Genomic DNA, 24,672 nt, shown 5'->3' on the forward strand with positions numbered 1-24,672 from the left:
TACGTTCATTATCCAAACCACTGTTTTTAATGGGTAGGTACTGTTAGGTTCTGAGTACCTGCACTTTTCTTAATTTGAAAGGGAGAGTATCAGCACTTTTGAGCTCTGCAGCAATACATTTAGGCCCAGATATACAAAGTTTTGTGTCATATTTGCATTATTTTTTTAAGTGAGACCCAACACAAAATCATTTTTGGTATTTACAAAGCAACGCAGATGGCTATTTGTGTTGCTTCGTAAACATAAAACACACTCCAACTTTGCTTGCTGCCCTGTGTTGCATGAACTCTTAGTAAATCTGGGCTGTAATAAAAGAGTATAGGCACTTCCAAGCGTAGACAGTTCTCAAGATGCACCACATTGCATTGCAGCTCTTCCCGTCTGCTTCTCTGAGGTGTCAGATTCTCCATGCTTCTGTCCTTTTCTAGTCTTCATATATTGCTGTTGTTCTGCAGTTGTGCAGCTCCAGTGCTTATAGCTGTAGTCTGGGTGACTACAGAGCTGCATGTTCCTGTCCTCTACTGTGTAATTCTATTGATATTTCACCTGAAGTCTAGCATTCACTAAGCCTAAGAGTCTACTACAAAGACTGGAAAAGGGTCTTATACAGAGAACGACTCATATGGAAGCATTGCTGGTTGCTTCTGGTTTGTTGGGCACTTCTGTTAAGGATCATTGTTCAGTAGCCAGTGTTATGACACCTCTGTGCTCAGTGAGATCCCTGTCTCATCAGGCAAAATGATCTATGTTTTTTGTATGTAATCTGACAGTACCTTGCCTGCATTTCACACTCAACCCACCATTGAGACCCCTGTACTGTGGTTGTAGCTATTCAATCAGGGCTATGCATTATGAAGAGAACCAGAAAAAAAACATTCTCTACTGTGGTTTTTGTTTCAGGCAGAGCCCGGACCTCTTTATATTCACAGAAAGTGAGATGCCTGTACTGTGGGGATAGCCGTACTGTAGTTGCCCTGTGCTATATGCAGGTTGCACAGAATAAGATCCACGTACAGTATAATAACCAGAATAGGATATGCTTCTCCTTAGCCTTGTTGGACAGAGAGATGTCACAGCAGCCCATTTCATTACGAGGAAGTGATGTCAGACAAAATTTGAGTTTATTGACTGTATAAACAGTAACCTCAAGCCACTCCTGGTTTAAGAGCTATGGAAGATGGCAGTGCTCATGTATTGGCGAGGAGCCGCAAAAGGTGGCAGAGGACCTGGGCTGGAGAACACTCTTTAGAAGGGATTCTCTGAAAAAATGTAGTAAAAAACCTGGGACTGTCAGCGACATAAGTGGGGGACTAAAAGCCTATGATGTGAGGAAGGTGATAACAAATAGAGATGTGTTTTTGGTGAGTTGAGTTTGGTATCCTGACACACTGGCCACTCTGACAGGGCTTTCGGCAGTGGCTGAAAGCACATCTGTTGGACCAACCTTTCAGACCCATCTGGTTTCAAGAGAAATATGTACGAAACTGACTGTTAGATTTATAAGGGCCTGTCCTGCTTGAAATAGCATGTACCTCAAACCACAAAGAAGACTCTAAAAGTTGGGTGTGGCAGAGAAGTGAATGCCGGCAGCAGGGACTTCAGGTTGACAGAGTATTTCTGATGACCCATGCTGGCATCTTTAGCCCGAGCTCTGCATTTCGACTGCCTGACAATTTGAGATCTAGCCCAGTGATACGACATGTGGGCACGTTGGACCAAGCAGAGCAAATGAAGGCAATATGACAAAACCTTGTGGTTGTGGCGACACCAAACTCAATATTTAGCAGAGCGTATAGCCCTCTGGCTATAGGAGTCTTTCCCAAGTTGAGTAGGTCTGTTTGGAAGAATATCACCAGAGTGGGACTGCCTAGCAACAGGTCTGTCCATCTTCTTCAGTTTCTGAGTGACATGTTCTCACAATTAGCAAGAAGGACAAGTCCAAAAGTTGCCAAAGCTTGGATGTAACCTTTTTTCTTTTTTGGTGTGTTCTTGCTGGATGTAACCTTTTTATGGGCGAGCGCAAAGCGCTCCGTCCATTCTGTAATCTCTCTTGGTGCTTCAAACCACGCCCATGTCACGTCAGTCTCTTACATTGGTTCGAGGTCTTGCCTTTTAAAATCTGCTTGCTTTCATTTGTGAAAGGCATGCATACATCATGCCTTTTCTGGTGTTTAGCCCACCTACACAGCACTGGTAAACTACTAAAAACATACGAGGCTCGATGTTTTCAGCCTGGGGTCCGGACTGCTTTATCTGTTTATTTTTCATGATGCGCAATCGCGCTGCATTTTTGTTCTCTTTACAATGCTAATAGCTCTAACTCGAGCAAATGCAAGACCCGTTGCATTGAAAATGCTTGTTTTTGGTGTGATCTTGCTGAGGAATTGTTCTATATAAATACAGGGATGAGTAGATGCCATAACCATCAGATGATACTTACGAGGGTCAGCTTCAGAAAAATAGAATCAGTATGGTTAAGCCGAAGACTAGTAAGCAAACAACGATACAGGTTCAGGCACACATTCTCAAAAATCTATTAGTAGACTATGAAAAATAACACCGAACATTGCTTAATTTGAGCTGGTGGTTTGCAGGTGTGGTCTACAGAAGCTCAGTTTTGGAGACGGGGCTTATTTTTGCTCATAAGACTTTGGCCTAGAACAAAAGAGAGAACAATATACAAGGGCAAAAGAGAAAGACAGAAACATGTGGCAATGGGAGAAAACAGGGATGAAAAAGTACATGGAAGAGATAGATAAAGGAGCAGAAACTGTCTGACGGTGGATTAAATAGGCATGAGGTGGAATCAAGACACATCAATACATAGCCTGACCTTCGATAGCACTGGCCGTATGTTTCTGAGCAGAACTTTAGCTTCAGTACTTATTCTTGTACAAATTAAGCACTACAGAGAAGGGTCCCGGGCACACTTTGCCATGCTTTTTATTGGAAGGGAAAGATTGGAGTCAGAAGGAGCTGACTGTGGGATGGGGAACTAGGCCTTGCCATTTTAGCAATTCGACTTTGTCTTCTTGTCCATAGGAGAGGGGCATGAGAATAAGACTGGTATGATAGGAACAAACTGCCTACCACTAGCAACTCTGTTCGACCTACCATGAGAGGAATGAGTGTCAGAAATCAGCTTAACATCGAGTTGTATACTTTGATCTGTGAGATGATTATAAGTTTGCACAAAGGTTATGGACTTCAAAAAACCCTATGTTTATCTTGCATTGGGTTGACAGTTGATAGTTAGTTGATTTAACTTCCAACTTGATGAGTTCATCGAAACCTAACAACTACTCTGAAGGAACACTGTGCAGAAAGGAACTAGATCAGTGATTCCATCAGCAGTTAATTCAACAATGCAGAACCAACCTCCTAGTAGGATGCCAACAAGACAGTTCATTAGGTAACCAATATGACCAATAAGTGATGTGCCTTTTTAAAAAGCTCTTCCCACATCACCAGGTCGTATAGAGTCACAGAATCCAGCTAAAAGGAAGGTCACAACAGAGAAAGTTGTTATTTTTTGCAGAAAGGGTACTACTAAGTACATGGAATTAACATGTAGTCAGGTAGTCAGAAGCAGTAAATCAATTCAAATATCTATGAAAAGAACAGCAGAGCAGGGGGGCAGAAGAGACAAGGTTAATGCAGGAGATTATGTAGAACGTGTATTGTAGGATTTGCAGGGATTCAGGCAGACTGGATGGGAATGCTGGACATAATGCTCATTAAGCTCAATATATGTTTGATGGAAGGTTTGAGCAGGTGGGCTGGTAATGGTAACAACTCAAAAGGTAAACTACTGCATACTCAATACTGAACACCACCAATACTAAACGATAGATCCAGTCATACCCAGCATAATCTGTGAGTTTTGAGTTTGTCACCGATCAGTTTTTTTTCAGCCTGTACCTCCACATCTCCAAATGCTCTTTTGCTCTCTACTTCTACCTGGTAATCAATACTCAGTATTCATTTTCTGACTTCAAAAGAAAATAAGAACAAGATCTTGGCCCTCTCCGGGACCTCAAGTATAGTTTAGCACTGATGGCCTGTCTTGAAGCAGTGATCTCAGCAAAGTCACCCCCATACATTTTTTAATTCACCCCTCCTGTTTTGCTGAATTGTTTTTTGTTGGCTTTATGATGCTGTGCACTTTATCTCTGCTAACCAGTCCTTACATTGGAGGCTGAAGTCAGAGGCAATGTGGAAAGCATTTATGCAGTACCCAAATATTAATGAAGTGAAAACACAACACAAGAAAAATCCCACACCAATTTAGAAAAATAGTTAAGTTTGAGAAATAAATGCTACCAAAGCAACAAAATGTTCTAAACTTTAGATGAAAATAGTGCCAAAAAGCACAAAGCGCCACCTGTGGCTATCTGGTTGGGCTGGACCAAGTAGTAGTCACAAGTTCAGATTGACCGCAAAATGACACGGGTCAGATACGAAAACCAAGTTTGCCTGAGTAAAGAGTTTACCTCGTCTGAGGCCAGGTCCATGCCAGAAGCTTTGGCTGGAGCTTCAAGTTGGCAGGGACTGCGAGGAGATTGTTGTTGCCGCGGTGAGCAGTTGTCGCTGGAGCTTCATGTTGGCTGGAGATGTGTGCACTTGCTGTTTGGCATGAAGAGCAGATTGCAGTTGACATCTCGCATTAGCAGGAGACGTGGCGATCGTTGCTGACCCGAGGAGCCCACTTGCAGTCACGAAGAGCCCCAGACTTCTGGATTTTCACCTGGAGTTTAGTTTCTAACAGGAGGAGTTTATTTTGCTGCGAGCCAATGGTTCAGGACCCAGGGAGCATCTCTTGGGGCTCAAGGCTCACCCCAGCAGAGGCCTTCAGCAGGGTCAGGCGGTTCCAGAGGGTGATGGTCAGCTGGGCCGTTGAATGAAGGCCTCTGGAAGCGTCTTGTGTCCCTGTAGCTCAAACAGGAGGTCAGCTAACTAACCCTTGGAGTCACTTCTGGGGGGCCTGAGTTCAAGGCAAGCAGGTCCATGCTTCCTTCTTCACACAGCAGGGCAGTCCTTCATCTGAATATTCCATAGGTTAAGAAGAGTTCTGATGAGAGGGTGTGAGAGTGCCATTCCTATACCCAGTGAAGATCAGGAAGGGCTGAGTACAAGCCCACTGACCATCCTGTTCAGGGGAGGAACATCCAAACCCAAGGCCACTTTTTTCCTATTTCTGGAAAGAAAGCACAACCCACCACAGGAGAGCCATTCACTGTCTTGTGACCGTGGACAATGACAAAAAGGCACCTTTGGTGTAGGCAGATAATTGTCAACTTTCTAAAAGTCGCATTTTCAGAATAGTAATTTAAAATCCGACTTTGCAATTAAACCAAATTTTAAATTATGATTCAAATGAGTGGAAGAAGCATTTCTCTAAATGTTCCCAAACATAAGTTATCTTTTATTGAGTATGTTACAGTAAATTAGTGCTAGTCTAAGGGAGAGGTTGCCTTGCTACAGTGAAAAATGACTTTAGAAGTTTTGTTCTATTTTTTAAATACCAGGCACCCTTCTCTGTGACACCATATGGCCTAAGTTAGTTGTGACCTGTAAATTTTTATAAGGAAGGTTTAAGCCTGGCAAAAGGTTTGTTTTGCCAGGTCAAAATGGCAGTTTAATACTGCACTACAGGCTGCAGTGCCTGTCCTGAGATGAGGAGATACTCAGAGGTTTTAAGTCCAGGTCAACATTTTCATGGAGGTTTTTAGGTGCATAGAGAAGACTTTCGAGATAGCATGCACTCTATGGATGCAAAACTATAGCCCTATCAGTATTTACATGTAGGATAGTGCTATATTAGGTACTTTTGATAGGGTGCAGAATCAGGTGAAAGGTCAACCCTCTGCTAGACTATTGCTAGACTGCTGATCAGCTGGGGGTTGGTAGCATAAAGTGCTGGCTGGATGCAAATATAGGGAAGTACGTACTATTCTTGTGATCAAAGTAACTCTAGAGAATATTCAAAGTAAATAAGGCAAACATGTAATACAAACACAAATGAAATTCTGCAAATAAGCCATATCTTCTGATGTTTACCCTTAAAATATGTACTTCACAAATGTTTTGCCTACATGCCAAAGTAAAGTATTTGGATGCCCCTGGTTTATCAAGGCACAGGATGGAGTATAGCTTCTCAGACAGTTGAAGCGTTGGTACATATTGCCTCTAGATACTAAATACTAAAAGTAGGTGGGAGAGACCAGGCTACCTTTAAAATTCCAAAGACATCTTTCAAGAAAAAGCTGCAGATGAATCTACCTGAGCACTGCATTTTGTGAATGAAGTTGTAGGGCCTGAACTGTTTTGTAATTTTATACTGTTCCTGTCTCTGTCTCAAATTGTCACCTCATTCCTGCCATGCAGTAAATTAGACTCAAAATGCTGAATAGTGGCTTGTGGTGTTGAACTTATAAGTATACATTTTGGTTGTTATGAGACTATTCATTGGCCAACTGTTCATTAGGCATTACATGACTGATGTATCTATGCAGAGGCCGAAATAGACAAGATTCATGGGCAATAACTTATCCATTTTTTTATTTTAGATAAAGAGTAGCCATACTTTTTTTGTAAAATAAAATAACTTTCCCTGTATGGTTGTTGGTGACCTTGATGTGCACAAGTTTCCTTACGTTTTATGCTCTTCAACCACTGCATCTCGGTCATGTTGGTGATGACTTTCAGCACTTGAACTGGACTTTGTAGTCATGGTTGTGTTCAGGATCTTTTTCCTTCCTTCCACAGCAGAGGGATGGCGAAGATCTTCTCTGCGTCACTGTCATTTGAGCACAAGGTATACTCTTTGGCAGGGTCGGACTGGGAACTTCAAGCAGCCCTGGCAAAAAATATAAATGTGGCCCCCGTTTACACTAAGTGAGTCCTCCCCTCCAAGGTTAAGTAAACATACCTGATGTGACCAGAAATGGGATTTGTGAGTGTACTGTATGGTAGGGCTACCAGCCATAAGATACAGTACACCACAAGTCCTCATACATGGTAAATTTGGTCTACACCTGACAAGTACAGATGTGCGCGTTCACCCTAAAAGCTGGTCCAAAAAAATCAAACAGACAGCATTTCAAGTTGCTGGATGACCTCATAACTGCACCACCACTTCTGGGGACCAAAACCAGCCTCCAGGGGACTGAAACCGGCCTCAAGTGGTCAAGTCTCCTAGGGAATTCGCCCGATTTCCCAGCAGGTCAGTCCAGCCATACTCTTTAGTTTTTAATTTCACCATTTAGGTGTGTCTGTTTAGGTTTGGCCCCAGTCAAGACAATGTGAAGCTGAATGTTTGGCACATCCTGGCAGGGTGATTTACCTCCCCACACAAAGAGACTCATGACACCTGCCTGGGCAACTGGCTGCCACATTAACCATATTCACATTTTGCATACTCTTGCTATCTTGTTCTTTACACTAGCCATCATCGGTCTGTGATGATTTCACCTGAATTTTGTCTTTAGTTTCCAAGGGGTATTTCTCTGTGGCCAGAGAAGACAGAGCAGATTGAATGTATGTTGAACCAACACTGGACAACATGTAAACTTCTCACAGGTCAGACATGCTATAGAGGGTTGTACCTGGCTCAGGGGTGGGTGTAGCTTCCCTAGGTGCAGCAGGTGCAGTGCACCAGGGTCAAGTGGCCTGATTATTGCTGCATTTCATAGCTCATACATTGGCTAGGGCCCTTATTTCCTTTTTTGCACTGTGGTAGGGCCCCTGACACACTAGCTTGCCCTTTTCTAACCAGATTAAGGGGGTTATTCTGACCCTGGCGGTCCGAGACCGCCAGGGCTATAATGACTGAAAGCACCGCCAACAGGCTGGCGGTGCTTTCTTCCCTATTCTGACCGCGGCGGTAAAGCCGTGGTCGCACCGCCGGGGCCGGCGGTTTTCCGCCATTTCTGCCCCGGCGGTGATAATCCGCCAGGGCAGCGCTGCCCTGGGGATTATGACCCCCTTACCGCCAGCCTGTTTCTGGCGGTTTTCACCGCCAGGAAGAGGCTGGCGGTAAGGGGTGTCCGGGGGCCCCTGGGGGCCCCTGCACTGCCCATGCCATTGGCATGGGCAGTGCAGGGGCCCCCTAACAGGGCCCCGGCCAGCTTTTCACTGTCTGCCTATCAGACAGTGAAAAGCGCGACGGGTGCAACTGCACCCATCGCACGGCCGCAACACCGCCGGCTCTGTGTTGCGGCCTCATTCCCGCTGGGCCGGCGGGCGCAAACTTGGTTTGCGCCCGCCGGCCCAGCGGGAATGTCAGAATAGGGGCCGCGTGAGTGCGGCTGCATTGGCGGCCGCATGGTGGTTTCCGCCTGGCGGGCGGCGGTATCCGCCCGTCAAGGTCGGAATGACCCCCTAAGTGACTTGCATGTGCTGATAAGCTTTTTTTTATCCTGGTGTGTAAGGCCATTTAGCTTGCCAGTGCAGAAAATAATCCTCATCATTCCTGAATTTAGTGTTAAAATGCCACTCATGGTAGCCGCTATAACACCATATTTATCACTGTGTCGTGAACATGGTGTACGATGTTTCAGACATTGCATACTATCACCAAAGTAAAACAGGAGGGAGGGCTTTACTGCAGGGTCCTTTTTCCTCGGGGACAGAAAATTATTTGTGTGTGAGACTAGCTGCCCGTAACTTTAATTTGAGCCCCTGGAGTGATGGGTCAAACAGGGCTGAAATATCGGATAGGTTTAGATGAGGAGGCGGTGTGGGTGACATGGAGTGAGAGACAAAGAGTGTGTGTGGGGGAGAAGCAGAGTGTGCATGCTCAAAATATGGCTGACACATTCTTAGGCCCATATTTATATTGTTAGCGCCGCATTTGCATCATGTTTTGATGTAAAAGCAGCACAAACGTACAAAATACAATTTTATTTTGTAAGTTTGCACCGATTTTGTCTCAAAACGTGGCACAAATGCAGCGCTAAAAAAGTATAAATATGGGCCTTCGTGTGCCCTACACTCCTCTGACAAGCATCACCAGGTGGATATATCTTTGTTTTAGTCAGACAAACACCTCTCCTGTTGTGGCCAATAGAACGTTACGATGTAGAGAAAACTTACATGCATTATTTTTGGATCCCTTAATTAACAAGTGGCACCCCCAACTTAAGAATGTTGTGTTGTGCATCTGCATGGCCTGTGTTCATGCATACTTCACCCCTATGATCCCCTGTTCCTTAAAATCTTTCTTTTAGGTCCTTTAAAATGTTTCCTTCATTTTGTGGCAGCTTGTAAAGTACAAACTTGGCTCAAGGTCAATGGAGCAGTTTACATCATCTCTAGTTACATTACACAAACTGAGATTCATTTTTGGGGGATGGGAACATTAAGGGGGTTATTCTAACTTTGGAGTAGGTGTTAATCCGTCCCAAAAGTGACGGAAAAGTGGCGGATTTACCACCAGCCGTATTACGAGTCCATTATATCCTATGGAACTCGTAATACGGCTGGTGGTATATCCGTCACTTTACCGTCACTTTTGGGACGGATTAACACTCCTCCAAAGTTAGAATAACCCCCTAAGTGATTTATGCAGAAACATAAGATGTTAAGTCGGTGTCAGGACTTGAACAGAGTTCCAAATTCGGCAGCTCTTGCTGTAATGTCACATACTTTCCCTGTGTGTGCACCAGTTAATGGATCATTTATCACACTGTTGGATCTGGCATCCTTGGCGTGGATTCCCCTAACCTTTGGACCTCTGACCTCCTGTTTTACTGATCCTATTTTTGCTGGCTTTTAGGACTCTGGACACTTTACCACTGCTATCCAGTGATAAAATGCAGGTGCTCTGTACTCAAAAAATGGTAACAGTGACTTCTCCACAATTGGCACATTTAATTTACTTGTGTGTCCCTAGTAAAGTGCACTGTATATGCCCAGGGCTTGTGAATTAATGCTACTAAAGGACCTGCAGAACTGATTGTACCATCCATTATAGTAGCTTTTCAAACATGTCTCAGGCCTGCCACTGAAGAGCCTCTGTGTGCAGTTTTAAACTGTCATTTTGAACTGGCAAGTGCACACAATTGCCAGGCCCAAACCTTCTTTAAGTGTAACTTCCAATTGAGAAAATATAGACATTGGGAGTTTGTTGTCTCTGGACTCACAATTCAAAATCACAACTTATGGTGAAGTTAGATTTTAAATTGTAAGTCTGAAAATGCCACGTTAAAAAAGTTGGCATTTTCTTACTTTAACCACTCTGTGCCTCTGCCTGTCTCTGAATACGCATCTGGGGTTGGTGACAGCTGGGCTTTGTGCATTTCCTCTAGACAGTCACAAACAATGGGAGCTTAGGTGTGACTTAATGGGCCTTAATAGGCCATCAACTGGCTTGATGGTGTTAGAGCTTAGCACTGCCTCACACCTGCATACGGTTGTGCCTCTCCCCACACAAAGGTCTGCTTAACCCTCTGTAGAGTGACTGGAGCCAGGGAAGGAAGAGGAGAGACTTTGTGATCTTCAAATACCTCTTTGAAGTCTCCCCCATTTCAAAGGCACATTTGGGTAAAAGTACTGGACTCCAAGCCCCACCAAATCAGTACTCTACTGGAACCAAGGACACTCTGCCAGGAAGAAGGACTGCTATGCTGCCAGGAGGGACTGCCACTCTGCAACTGCATTGCTGCGTTGTCCTACAGCTGTGGAGGGACTGCCACTTTGCTACTTGCTTTGAAGTGTTGGCCTGCTACCTTCTGCTTCTTGCCTGGAGTGAGAAGGACTATACCTGTTCTCTACATCCTTGAACCCAAGTTTCTCCAAGGGCTTGCTGGCTTGCCCCCCATGTTTTCTGAAGACTCGGGGACATCAAAGACTGCCTGCAACTCTTCTGGTGCTGCTGGACTCAGTCATCTGTGAGTCCTACCCTTGCCTGAGGTGCCCCCTCCAGTCCTGGGCCAAAGAGGTGAGTTCTGCAGCTGATTTCTGAAAAAAAGTGATGGATCACGTCATCGACATCGACGCTTTGCTCTATCAAATGTACTGTTTCAGTGGACCCTGTGTAGGTTCTGTAGCTGGCTTACCCTCCATTGCGGTCAGCTTGAACTGTGGGTTTGCACCGATCCCTCATGACCTCAAGTAACCTTTTAACCGCTTGTGACTTCTGAGCACTGTGTTCACATGTAATCTTTAAAAGTTCATATTTCGACTTCTACTTATTGGAGTTGTGTTGTTTTGGTCTTGTTTTACTCAGATAAATATTTTTGTGTTTTTCACTGTGTTACTGTAATTCAGTGTTGCACAAATACTTTACACAATGTCTCTTAATTTAAGTCTGAATGCTCTGTGCAAAGCTGCCAGGGGATGAGATCAGGTTAATTTATGTTGTGTATCTGACTTAACCTGACGAACATTGTGGTTCCTACTTGAACAGGGTGCATACCTCTGCCAACTAGAGACCCAATTTCTAACACACACACACCAAGAGAAAGCTTCCTTTCTGATGCTGATTTCAAAAGCTCAGGAAGTCTTTCCCTTGATGCGTGCTGCAGTAGAGGCCCTATGCGCTGGGAAAGATAAGGGTGCATGCGTGCACAGGAACGCACCCTATAGGGAACATAGCCACTAGTACCATTGCATTTACAGGCTCTCGTACATGTAGTTCCATATACTAGGAACTTACAAGTGAATTGAATACTCCAATCAGGTGTACACCAAATTTACCATGTGTGAGGAATTGTGGTGTACTGTATGTTATGGCTGGTAGCCCTACCATACAGTACACTCACAAATCCCATCTCTGGTCAAGTCAGGTAAGTTTACTTAACCTTAGGTTCAACTCTGTGTAGCTGTGGCTGCAAGCAATAAGGCTTAGGAAAGAAACAATGTGTAAAGCATTTAACAACACCAAACCACACAATAAGAAAGTCACGCGACATGAAAGAAACAGGACGCCAGGTTAGAAAAATAGATTTGATTTTTATGAATCTTTAGATAACATAATCATCAAAATCTGAAGGAGGGTTCCAGAGATATAGAACTTTAAAGGAATAAATACCTTTCGCACCAACTGCAAGCAAGCGTTGCTCTACAAATCTTCAGAAACTTTTGAAAAATTTGGAAAAGTTACTTTGGCAAATCTGGCCCGAGTTGGGTTCCCAAGTCTAGCAGGACAGAGGGCCGGGGGCCCAGGGAGGATACTTTGAGCAGTTACCTGGCCACCAGAGATTTTTTAGAGCAAGATCAAAACTTTACAGGATGATCGCAATAGATGATAATCGAGTGGCCCTAACACTGAGGGATGCAGGTTCAAAGATGCTCACGGAAGCTTTGGGTGCCTTACGGTCCACAAGGGCGAAGTCTGGTTGAGTGCTCGGTCCACAAGAGAGTGGGGGCAACTCTGGACATGTATTTCGGGGTTCCACTAAGTCCTCTTTGCAAGGTTCAAAGGACTGCTGATGCAAACCTTGTGCTTTTGCAACACAGCTGTCATGGTGCCAATCTTTGGTGGAGGCTAGTATCCCTCTGGGGTGACGAATCCAGTCACAACCAACACTCATGAGTCCAGCAGACATGGGTGTACCTTTTGGCCACCTCTGAATTGTCCTTGGGGGTGCCTGGCGTCTGGTAGTGATAAGACTTCTACAGTGACTACCAGGGATAGGACTTGGGCTCCTGCAGCTTTGCTGTCCTTGGTGCTTTTCTGGGGGGCAGCCAACTGACCATTGGAGTCTCTGCTTTGATCTGGGGTGTGGATCAGTATTCCCTTGAGCTAGGCACAAAGAACAGGGTTGAAACTCTACTAGCCCAAAGTACAGCAAGTGGAGTCACTCCTGCATCGCAGCCTATCTGTGTGTGCTTCCAACAGGTGCAGGGTGGTCTTCTTCTCCTCCTCTTTCCAGGTCAAGTGATTACTGAGTGTCAACATGCTAGGGGTGTCATATTTATCCCAGAAAAGTGCCCTGAGTGGTCCATGCGGTCACTGGCCAATGTGCTACTGGGTCACTTCCTATTTAGTGATGAAGTTCCTGTGATGTGCGGCATCTGGTTTTCGCAGAATGCCACATTCTTGCCCCCTTCAAGACAGCACAACCCTTCCTCAGTCCTGAGGAGCAGGGTAGCCCACCGTAGAGGTGTGAATAGCTGGGGACAAAACACCCACAGTAGAACCGGTTTTGGGGCTAGTTTCCTGCCTGTGGCCCTGTCTCCATACTGTCTGCAAGGACAAAAGGCATCTTGCTCAGGAGTGTTGGGCCAGGCAGCCCATCAAAGACGGCTTCCCCTTTGAGGCATGCCTTTGGGCTAATCCCCTCAGTGGCCACCCTGGCAGAGGAGGTGACACCTTGCTGCTGCGGCACTGCCTTTGTCTTTCAGCTTGTGAGTCATTCACATATCTCCCCAGGCAGTCAGAAAGCTGTCTGTGCCTTTCTGAGGTCAGTGGACAAGCAGAGCATAGAGTGGTCACTTTTCCAAAAGTGGCCAATGATCAATAGTGGCATTAAATTTGATCTGAGAATCAGATTGCATTTAATGTCACAATTCATTTGATACCTCACATCACCCAGTTTGGTAGCCTCAGTCAGAAGTTATCGGGGTGGGGATTTCATTTTAGCCAATGGAGCTACCAACTTTACCCACAGCAAAATGACAATTTAGATGTATTGCTGTCAAGACATATTGAAATATATGTCTCACTTAATGAAATACAGCTCCCTGCCTCAGGGCTCTCTAGGCTGTCCCTAGGGCAGACTTGTATATAGTGTTAAGGGGCAGGGTGGCTTTGCCATTAATTTAAATCGAACTGACAGAGAAGCACTGCCCATCCAGTCTGCAGTGGCATGCTGGGAGCCATTTTGGGTATTGCCACATGAAGGGTGGCACAAACAGTGCTGCAGCCCTGATTGGGCACTCTGCCTTACATGCCCTGGCACCATATACTACGGACTTATAAGTAAGTCAGGCCTTGCCAATTGAAAGAGTCCAATTCGACATATACTTTGCATGGGGTCAGAACACTGGCAGTGAGGTCTGGTTAGCAGGCCTTAGTGCACTCTCAGAGTTGAAAATCCAGCAGCATCAGTCCAAAATTGTGGGGGTGAGCTTGCAAAAAGAGACATTTCTTTACACCATGTTTTCAAGGAACAGCGCATTCACATTACCCCTGATTTGCAGGAGTAAAGTGCACAGAGCCATAAAAGACAACAAAAATGGGTTCCCAGAGTAAAACCTTACAATTGTTTCTTGGATACTAATTAAGGAACTATTCCGAAGTTACTGTACTGATCAGCAGCGGCTGCCTCAGATATCAAGGGAAGGGGCGGGGGGATGATGGGGGAAATATATTTTTTTAGCGTTCATTGTCGCCACGTCCTCTCCTGCCGCCTCACTCGTCATCCTTTCCTGTTCTGGTGTCCCAGCATTTTCTGGGACACCAGAAGAGGCTCCCCAGCAATCCTGGCACTGCTTACATGCTAAACATAGCATGTAAGCAGCATCAGGGTTGGTCTGAGTGGCAGTAACGGCCGCTCAGACACAACCCTGGGGCCTGTGCAGTTTCTCCAGCACAGCTGTGTGCACAGCCGGGCTGGAGAAACCTAAGTGCTCATGTGTGTTTGGACGGCTGTCTTTGGCTGTCCAAATACACATGCGCACTTAGTGCACACAATTCTTCATCCACCCTCCCGTGGCCCAGCCCCGCCCCTCCCAGCACCTGTTGGCTGAGCCAGCAGCTGAAAAATAAAACGTTATTCAAATATTGTTTTATTTTTCTGCTGCTGGCTCTTAGGCAGTGGGGCCGCTCCTGTCTCCATCTGTTTGATATGTATCTTAGGCTACTATAGTGAAACTACAGCTCTGCGAGTGCGCTCGCACACACAGTAGGCGGAACACCTCACAGCCACCACACTGCTGCACTAGACTGTCACCCCACACTGCCTTATCAAGCGACGTGACAGCCTCCTTGCTTTCCTGCATTTTGTTAAATTACAATTTCTTTCAGACAGAAACGCGAAGACGAGACCCCGGAGGACTTCTTCTACTTCATCGACTTCCAACGGCACAACGCCGAGATAGCCGCCTTCCACCTCGACAGGTAGGGATTCAAACCTGCATCTGCCCCTTTGCGTTCACTGCTAGGGCTATGGTTTAACATGACCTGTTCTGAAAAAAAGTAAATGTGATGTATTTACAGAGAGAGGTTAATACCAGTAGACAGATGGTATTTAAGTATTCAAAATTTGGGGCAAGTATGGGAACTGAGGACGAGAAAGAGCGATAACTTCTTTTGCGCAAAATCACACCATTCTGTAAAGTGGGTAAAGTGATAATGGATCCAGAGAACCTATTATCACAGCCTCAAACCTAATCAGTAGAGCACTGATAACATTCACCCAATGATTAACCAGACATGCCAGTAAATTGAAACATGTCTCTAAAGCGTAAGGGCTTGTGTGCCCTGTTGGCGGTGAAGTTATTTACTCCGTGACTATTCTCATTTAGGTTCAGAATTTTTGATATTTTAGCATCTACAGCGAGCACAGCTTCAGTTTTCAAGGGAATATCTCTACCATGTTGCATTCTTCCAAGAATCGTCCATATTTCCTATTATTGGGTGTCACAATCCTTCAACACCTGTAGTTAAAACATTGCTAGGTAAGTACATTCAGGATCACCTCTCTGAAACTGTTTGGGGCATATTTAAGAGTTCCTAGCACCACCGTAGCATCATTTTTTGATGCTAAGGAGGCGCTAAAGTTGCTTTTTCCCTGCACCATATTTACAAAGTGGTGCACTGCATGCATTGCACCACTTTGTAAACCCTTGCACCACATTATGCCTAAGCCAGGCATAATGTATATAAGGGGGGCATTCTGGCGCTAGGAGGCCCACAAAAATGGCACAGTGAAATTTAAAAGATTTCACTGCGCCATTTTTGGTGTCATTTTTAATGCCTGCTCAAAGCAGGCGTTAAAATGATGCTCCCATAGAAACCTATGGGCCTCCTTGCACTTTGCTACACTAGCGTCAACATTTTTTATGTTAGTGTAGCAAAGCGGCACAATAGCATCAATAATTTTGACACTATTGTGCTAAGAACCGCAATGGTGTGCTGTACTATAGTACGGCACAACCATGGTGTCGTTATGTGCCAGTAGGAGGGAGCAGAAAAAGTGGTGCATCATCTCTGATGCACCACGTTTTCTTAAATATGGGCCTTGGTACGATGAAAGACACATTTAAGTGCCCTCGCTATACCCTCTCACCTTCTTGCCACTGGATCTACACTCCTGTGGACAGATTCACTAATTTTTCATGCAACACAGCAGATCAATCCAGTCTGCTGTGCTGTGTTGTGCATGTAAGAAAGCACAGAGCATTCATATCTATTAAGATTGCCTACTAATGTTATCATCCTTTGTGCTGGCTCACACCGTAATGCAGAGGTGAGTTTGTGCTGACTAAGATAGGATTTGTACTGCAAGCATACTATCCTAGTACAAATTCCACCGTCTAAACAAACTCAAAAGGATCCCATGTAATGGATGTCTGCTGTGCACTGCAGCCTACATGCAATGTTGGGACTTATTGAGAAAAAAAATAAATTTCCCCTTGTTAACGCTTGCTTCAAGAAGATGTTAGCTTCTGATGCAGGGTCTTTGTGGCTATCTTGACTGCCCCCTAAATCCAGATCCAAAGAAGTGCAAAGCAGTTTTAGCACTGAGAAAATGTCACTGTTTTATTGCAAAACACTGTTTTGCTCTGGGTGGTAAATACCCTTACAAGGCTTTGCATTGCTTTGTGTCATCTCTAGCTATTGTGTTGATCACCTCCTGACTGTTCGGAGACTTTGTTCCACCCAGGTCTCTCTGTTGTAGTATACTTATCATTTGCCAAACTTGGCAGGGTGGTCTTCTGTGTGATAACCTAGGAGAACAATAGATTCATTGTTCAGTCAGAAGTTGCATCCCAATATGTGTATTGGGGGGCACTAAATGTTCCTAATCTACGTTTTGTAAAGGGAGGCATTGTTGGATGCACTCACTTTTCTGAGCAGACTGCCATCTTGGGAGCATTACCTACAAAGGTATAGTGCATTCCATCTGAAGGCCACATAGACATGGGGATCTACTTGTCTTTTATAGGCTCTAGATATTTATAATACACTGATGGCTATAGAGACTCCTCTGCATTCAGCAGCTATGTCACAGCTAAAACAGCTGCGATGATCTGATTGTTTATGATACAGCCTAGCCCACAGACATGGCCTTCCTTAATTTTGACTAGCCTGTAACTATATTAATTAGTAGTAAATATAAGGGCTGTGGTTTAAGCGAACTGAAGCCTTGCAGTGACTCATGGTGCTTTCACCAGTCAAATCCATTTGGTTTATATGTCTTAGGTCCAATGATTCATTGTTAAAATAAATAAATCAATAAGTGCCCGGGCTCAAGATATTATTCAGGAAGACACTGCTGCTTGTGCCACCTTACATCCCTGCCAGCTCTGCCACATCCCAGAACCAATGACACCTAGTTATTATTACTGTTCTTCAAATGTTACAATTTGGTCTGTAACTAGGTGATCCAAAACTGCGAGAATGGCCTGTGCACCCTATTTTTTAATTGTCTATTGAATTGTTAAACACTTTGCTCATGCTAAGTTACAAAATCAGTTCTGGTGCTGAGCACCAGCAAACACCAGCACAAATTAAGCATTGCTTAGGTCCCTACGTAAGATCCAGCAAGTTCCTGTCCTGCTAGCCTAACTAATACTGTTTGTTCCTCTTCATAGGATTTTGGACTTTCGGCGGGTCCCCCCAGTAGCTGGAAGGCTCATCAATATCTCCAGTGACATCCTGGAAGTTGCCCGGAATGAAGTCTTACAGAGCGTATTCTTCATCTCACCAGGTAGTGTGCAAGTACCATTTTAGGTAAATAATTACTGGTTTTGGACCAAAAGAAACAAACACGCACAGTATCTCCCTTCCAAAACAAACTTTTAATTGCAATAAGAATTCGAGCACCCGAGAGGAGGGCAAAGCATATTCTGAATGCTGCCAACCTACTTTTAAAAAAATAAATAAATGGTGTTTAATAGTGCATTTCAAAGCAAGATTTCTGTACACATTTGCTTAAAAGCCCATTAAGTTTTGAAGTGCTAACATGGTGTGCCAAGTCTATTAAGCTTGATGCTCCCCAGAAGCTGCCCCCATATGTTTTCAAAATGTGCAGTTTGTACCCCCAATATTTCACTAATTACCCCCAATGTCCCAGGAAAAGATTCTGGGGGTGATTCTGATTCTGGCGGGCGGCGGAGGCCGCCCGCCAGAATTCCGCCCTCCAAAATACCGCGCCGCGGTCAAAAGACCGCGGCGGGTATTTCAAGTTTTCCCCTGGGCTGGCGGGCGGCCGCCAAAAGGCCGCCCGCCAGCCCAGGGGAAAACGACCTTCCCACGAGGATGCCGGCTCGTAATCGAGCCGGCGGAGTGGGAAGGTGCGACGGGTGCATTTGCACCCGTCGCGTATTTCACTGTCTGCCAAGCAGACAGTGAAATACTTGTAGGGGCCCTCTTACGGGGGCCCCTGCAGTGCCCATGCCAGTGGACCGCCGGGAACTGGATGGCGGTAGGGGGGGTCGGAATCCCCTCGGCGGCGCAGCTAGCTGCACCGCCTTGGAGGATTCAACAGGGCAGCGGTACACTGGCGGGAGACCGCCAGTGTTGCCGGTCTGACCGCGGCTTTACCGCCGCGGTCAGAATGCCCTGCGAGGCACCGCCGACCGCCGGGGTCAGAATCACCCCCTCTGTCATTTCTATTCAATATGAAATCTGTACCACCAAATGTAATGGGTGCCACCCTCAATGCCAAAAATGACATATAAAATAGATCAGTGTCAGAATTCTGTAATTTATTTCATCCTGTTTCCATTGGTGACCCATATGTCAAAAATTACCTCTAGAATGTCATGACCACCATTTTGCCATGGTTGCTCACACCCATGCCCCAAATGCTGTTGTTGTGCTCCCTAATGGCAACATTTACATTCAGTGTGCCAAGCTCCACATACTGCAAAAATACCCTCTAATGGGCCAGTATTTAAACATAGATGCACCTCATCCCTAGAATTACATCTAATATGTCCTTATCTGCCTTTTGGAATGGTTTTCCCTCCTACCATCAATTATGTCTAATATGCCAGTCAATCAATCAATCAGTAGATTTGTAGGGAGCTTCTTGTCAGCCATGAGGCTATCCAGGCATTGGCAGTGTCCAGTTGGTTAGCTGAATATTCAGGTCTTCTGGACTTTCAGAACTCTAGAAGAGATGGGGAGGTCCAGAGATGAAAGGGTAGCTCGTTCCATGGCTTTGCTGCTAGTTAGGAGAAGAAATGACCGCCACATCGCTATTTCAGATGCGAGGGTGTGAGGGTTAGAGAAAGGGAAGCAGAGCAGAGGTGTCTGGTAGACTGATGGAAGTTCAGGAGGTGGTTCAAGTAGGTGGGTCAGCTGTTGTGTAGGGCCTAGTTTGGGTGGGTTAGGAGCTTGATCTGGCATCTTTTCTGTGCAGGGAGCCAGTGGAGTTCCAGCATTTTTTTATAGCTCCCCCATATGCCATGAATCACCTGTAGTATGTCTGCACCGGCATTGTGCCCCATTCACCTCTTATGCCGAGAATTACTTCTAATATGCCAGCACTTTACTATTAATACCATCTTTGTCAAGAACTGCCTCCAGTTTCCCAAATCCAGCAATTTGCCATTGTTACCCCACTTGCTGTAAATTACTTCCAGGATGTGGAACCGGTGGCAGACTTGAAAGCTTAACACACACACACACTCCCACTCATGCTCACTTACATTCATTCACTCACACTCACACTCACTCCCTCACACTCTTTCTCAATTTCACTCTCTTGCACTGCTTCTCTCACTCAGGCTCACAGACTTGCTCAACACTAAGAATCACTTATTCTCACTCAATCTGACTGTCACTCATTCTTACTGACACCCACAAATATTTGCACGTACACAAACATGTGATCACACATGCTTACACACACTATCTAACTCACAGACACACACACAAAATGTAACCGTTTTTTTCCTCACTTACCTCACTTCTGCTGCTTGCACCAGTATGCTTAAGCTCCTCATATGCTGATACATGTACCCTCAGGCAGGCATGCAGTTCCTTCCTTCCTCACGCACTGTATTTCAACATTGATATACCTTAGGCCAAGAATTACATCTTATATGCCCATGCCAGCCCTTTGCAATGGTTGGCCCATATACAATTATGTCTACTATGCCAGTGCTAGCATCTTTTCATAGATGCCCATATGCCAAGAATCACCTCTACTATATCTGTGCCGGAATTTTGCCATGAGTGCCTGTTATGCAAATGATTACCTCCAATATGCCAGTACCAGCATTTTAATATTAATATCTTAAGTGTAGAGAATTGCTTCCAGTTTTTCCACTCCAGCAATTTTCTATTGTTACCCCATATTCTAAGAATTGCCTCCAGTATGCCGGGTCAGTGGCAGGCTTGAAAGCGTAACACACTCACACATACTCATGCTCACATTCACTCATACTCACTCCTCCACACTCATTCACATTCATTCTCACTGTCACTCACATGCACTGTTCCTCCCACTCAGCCTCAAAATCTCACTCTGTCCAAGAATTACTTATTATCACTCCATCTGACTGTCACTCATACTTACTTTCACTTGCAAATATTTACACATACACAAACGTGATCACACATGCCTACACACACTGTCTCACTCACAGACACAAGCAAATTCTAACAGATTTTTTTCACTTACCTCACTTCTGCTGCCTGCACCATTTTGCTTAAGCTCTTTAGCTGCTAATGCATGTACCCTTGGGCAGGCATGCAGCTGCTTCCAGCCTCAGGCATTGAAACAGGAGACTGAGAGCTGACACCTGCACTGTGAATACAGTATTCACTGCGCAGACTTCAGTTTTCAACTTCAGGCTTTTTTAACCTCACCTTCTTGCATCTTCTCACATGGTAGTGTGGGGTCAGCGAAGCTCCTGACCCCACCCTATCCTGTGATGTGATGCAAGAGTGTGAGGTGAAAGCAGAACTTACAGTGCCAGTGCCCAAAGCACTGTGGTTGGTGCAATTAAATGTCCCTGCGCCGAAACCAAGGCTGTGTAGTCTTGAATCCACCTCGTGCCTTTTTAATCCGATTCCAGACACTCCCTGACCCTTTTTCTCACTTTTGCAGGCTTCTGCTTTCTCCCTTGTTGACAATTTTTCTGTGTTCTCTCCCTTCTTCTTTCCCGTACGTGAGTTTTTCCCTCTCTTCACTGATAAGGAGAAATAAGTGCTGGTGAGCTCCAATTGCCCAAAAAAAGAGCCGGTGAGTCCCAACTGTCCCAAAAATAAGTATTAGTGGGTCCCACCTGCTCGGAATAAGCACTGGGTGACAGTCTGATTGAAGGATGGCCCTGGGCACTATATGGATTAAGTCTAATATCCGAGGGGGCATCTGAAAGGGCCAGGGATATCTTAAGGATTTTGGGGACTTGTGCCAAACGTATTTTGGGGACCCCGGTTCGGAACAGCTTTCAATTTATGATCCAATACCATCTCAATCATGCACTCCTTGGTCAGGTCACTGACAGTGCACAGGCACACCTCTCCGAATTCTTAATGTGTTTACATTTAAAATTCAGATATAGTGACAAGTGTTTTCAAAATTGTAACACAGCAGCAGCTCACTAATATTACTGTAAGTAATCTCCGTGACACCCTCCCATTTTTCATTTGTGAGGTTCCGTTTTAATAGAAAAGAAACTTTTTATGGATGTTGCATCAAACAAACACAGCATTTATCTGCAAAATGTCTGTAATAAACTCACTCGCATTAAAAATGTATTAAAGGAAAAAGATATTTAAGACAATCTGTTTAAGAATTATTCAAGGTCATCGAGGCAAGGCTCCGACTGTCTCTGAGGGCCCGTTGAAAGGCTGGGCCCTGGGCCAGAGTTCGCTTTGCCCATGACTTTAAACTCGCTTTGCCCAGGACTTAAAACGTCTTGCGATGGTGCAGCTCATCACAAACTAAGCCCTGACGTGTGGCAGGCTCATAAAGACAGGGCCGGAAGTTCACCAGCCATCAACAATCTGTCTTATACCTGGCATAATTCTTTCTATGCGCTTGTGCTTGCCATCAGACTACTGCTCGGCCCTCCTAGTGAGCATTTTATTTATTAACCAATAATGAATAACAGGCTAATGTTCACTACTGGTACAATAAACTATGAGTAGACAACAAGCAGGGAGGAGAACCAGTGTCCATAAAGGCTATTAAACTTGGCATCCTTGGCGTGGTCTCCCCTAACTTTTTACCTCTGCTTCCCAGGTTGCTGATGTGTGCTGGACTCAGTTTTTGCTGTTTTGTGATACTCTGGGCACTTTACCACTGCTAACCAGTGCTAAAGTGCAGGTGATCCTGAGTAAAATGTATGTGTAATTGGCTATCCATGATTGGCATATTTGATTTACTAGTAAGTCCCTAGTAAAATGCACTAGAGGTGCCTAGGACCTATACATTAAATGTTACTAGTGGGCCTGCAGAACTAGTTGTACCAACCACATGAGTTGCCTTTTAAACAAGTCTCAGACCTGCCACTGCTGTGTCTGTAGGTGCAGTTTTAAACTCCCAATTCGATTTGGCAAGTGTAACCACATGCCAGGCCTAAACCTTCCCTTTTTATACATGTTAGGCACACCGCCTGGGCAGGGTGCAGTGTATGTTAAAGGTGGGACATGTACTTGTGTGGTTTAACATGTAGTAACAGTAAAATACTGCTAAAAGCATTTTTCACTGTTACAAGGTCTATCTCCCTCATAGGTTAACATTAGGGCTGCCTTTAAATATTAGTAAAGTCAGATTCCCTTTGGGAGCAGATAGAAATATGGAGTTTGTGGTCTCTGAACTCACACTTTAAAAATACATCTTTAAGAGAAGTTGGTGTTTAGATTGTTAGCTTGAAAATGCCACTTTTAGGAAGTAGGCATTTTCTTCCTTAAACCATTCTGTGACTCTGCCTGTTTATGGATTCCCTGTCTGGGTCAGTTTGACAGTTGGGCTGTTTGTGAATCCACTCTAGACAGTGAGACAAGGGGAGCTGTGGTGTAGCCTGCATATTCTGATGAGACATCGGTGCTAGAATGGAGGGAGGAGTGATGACTTACACCTGAATGGGCTGTGCCTGCCCTCTCACAATGCCGTCTCCAACCCCCTGGTGTGTGTTTGGGGCCTGGCCTGGGCAAGGCAGGATCTTGTGAACAACAGAGACTTTCCTTTAAAGTTTTTCCAACTTCAAAGGCAGAAAGAGATATAAGTATTGGACCCAAAACCCCTGAAAATTAGATCACTTCTGGATTCAAGACGAACCTCTGCCAAGGAGAAGAGCTAAAGACCTGAGGAGAAGTGCTGCCCCTGCCTGTGACTGTGCTTTGTTGGGCTATCCTGCAGTTGCTGCTTCTGCCTGTGAAATGGGACAAAGACTGGACTTTGTTGTGCATTCCTGCTTGAGAAGAATCTCAAAGGGCTTGAACTGAGCTTGCCTCCTGTTTTGAAGTCTCATGGCCTTCAAAGACTTCCCCTGCCAGCATCCCGGAATCTCTGTTGAGGCTCCTACCCTGCTAAGTGGTGCCCTATCCAGCCCTGGGCCCTTGAAAGGTTAAGTTGGCAGAACAAGAGCTGAAAATCCACGCACAGAATGCTGTGCGGGGAAATATTCGATGAACCATCTGCAACTCGGATGATAAACGATGCACCACAGGCTTCGCAGCTGAAATGGACTCTCCACCTGCATCAGGGCTGGAAGATCGATGCATCAGGGCTGGAGAAAAGACACGCAAAACCCACTTGCGGCTTCTGGTAATGACACAAACCCCACGCAGTGTGGTTTCCTAACACTGTGCGACCGTATTTTCCACGCATCATCCTTGGGTATCAAAGTCATCCCGACTCTGCCCAAATTCAAGGTGCCCCGTTTTAAAATTGACAAATGTCTCTCTTGCGAAGGAGAAAAATAACGCATCGCCAACCCGACCAGAGAAGCAATGATGCACGGCCCCCTTGCAAGGAAGGAATTGATGCATTGCTGCCTTTTCCGACACATGCCCGTGCAAGCCTTTTCCGATGCACGCTTGCCCGTATTTTTGATGCTAACCAGGTACTCTGTGCAAAATCAACATTTTAATTGTTATGTTTGGAGTAAGACTCTTATTCTTTTGAAAATTCATTTCTTGACTTGTGCATGTTAGATTTTTGTCATTGTGGTCTTGTTTGATTTAAATAAATATTGCCTATTTTTCCAAACTGGGATGGTGTCCATTTTGTAGTGTTTTCACTTTATTACCATGTGTGTTGGTACAAATACTTTACACATTGCTTCTGAGTTAAGCCTGCCTACTCGTGCCAAGCTACCAAGGGAAGGGGGCGAGTGGGGGTTAACCAGGTGTGTTTCTCCTTTACTCTGACTAGAGTGAGGGTCCTTGCTTGGACATGGGGTAACCTGACTGCCAACCAAAGACCCCATTTCTAACAAAGGCCATCTGTCACTGTCTTAGACACTCTACTGAATGATCATTGCAGGTCGCATCTCATATTGAATGCGAGCTGTCAGTTTGTCCGGGGCTTTGGG

The 24,672-nt window shown here is 45.1% G+C and overlaps 1 protein-coding gene across 1 annotated transcript in view; it reads left to right on the plus strand.

Annotated features, from left to right (window-relative positions):
* Positions 1 to 24,672, plus strand: part of FAM20A (FAM20A golgi associated secretory pathway pseudokinase) — a 254,924-nt gene that overhangs the window by 190,863 nt on the left and 39,389 nt on the right. The window contains exons 5-6 of the mRNA XM_069199843.1: positions 14,975 to 15,067; positions 17,767 to 17,882. Coding sequence (XP_069055944.1) covers positions 14,975 to 15,067; positions 17,767 to 17,882 — 209 coding nt within the window. The remainder of the gene's footprint in view (positions 1 to 14,974; positions 15,068 to 17,766; positions 17,883 to 24,672) is intronic.

The sequence above is a fragment of the Pleurodeles waltl genome, chromosome 7, assembly GCF_031143425.1.
Source record: "Pleurodeles waltl isolate 20211129_DDA chromosome 7, aPleWal1.hap1.20221129, whole genome shotgun sequence".
NCBI classification, from domain to species: domain Eukaryota; kingdom Metazoa; phylum Chordata; class Amphibia; order Caudata; family Salamandridae; genus Pleurodeles; species Pleurodeles waltl.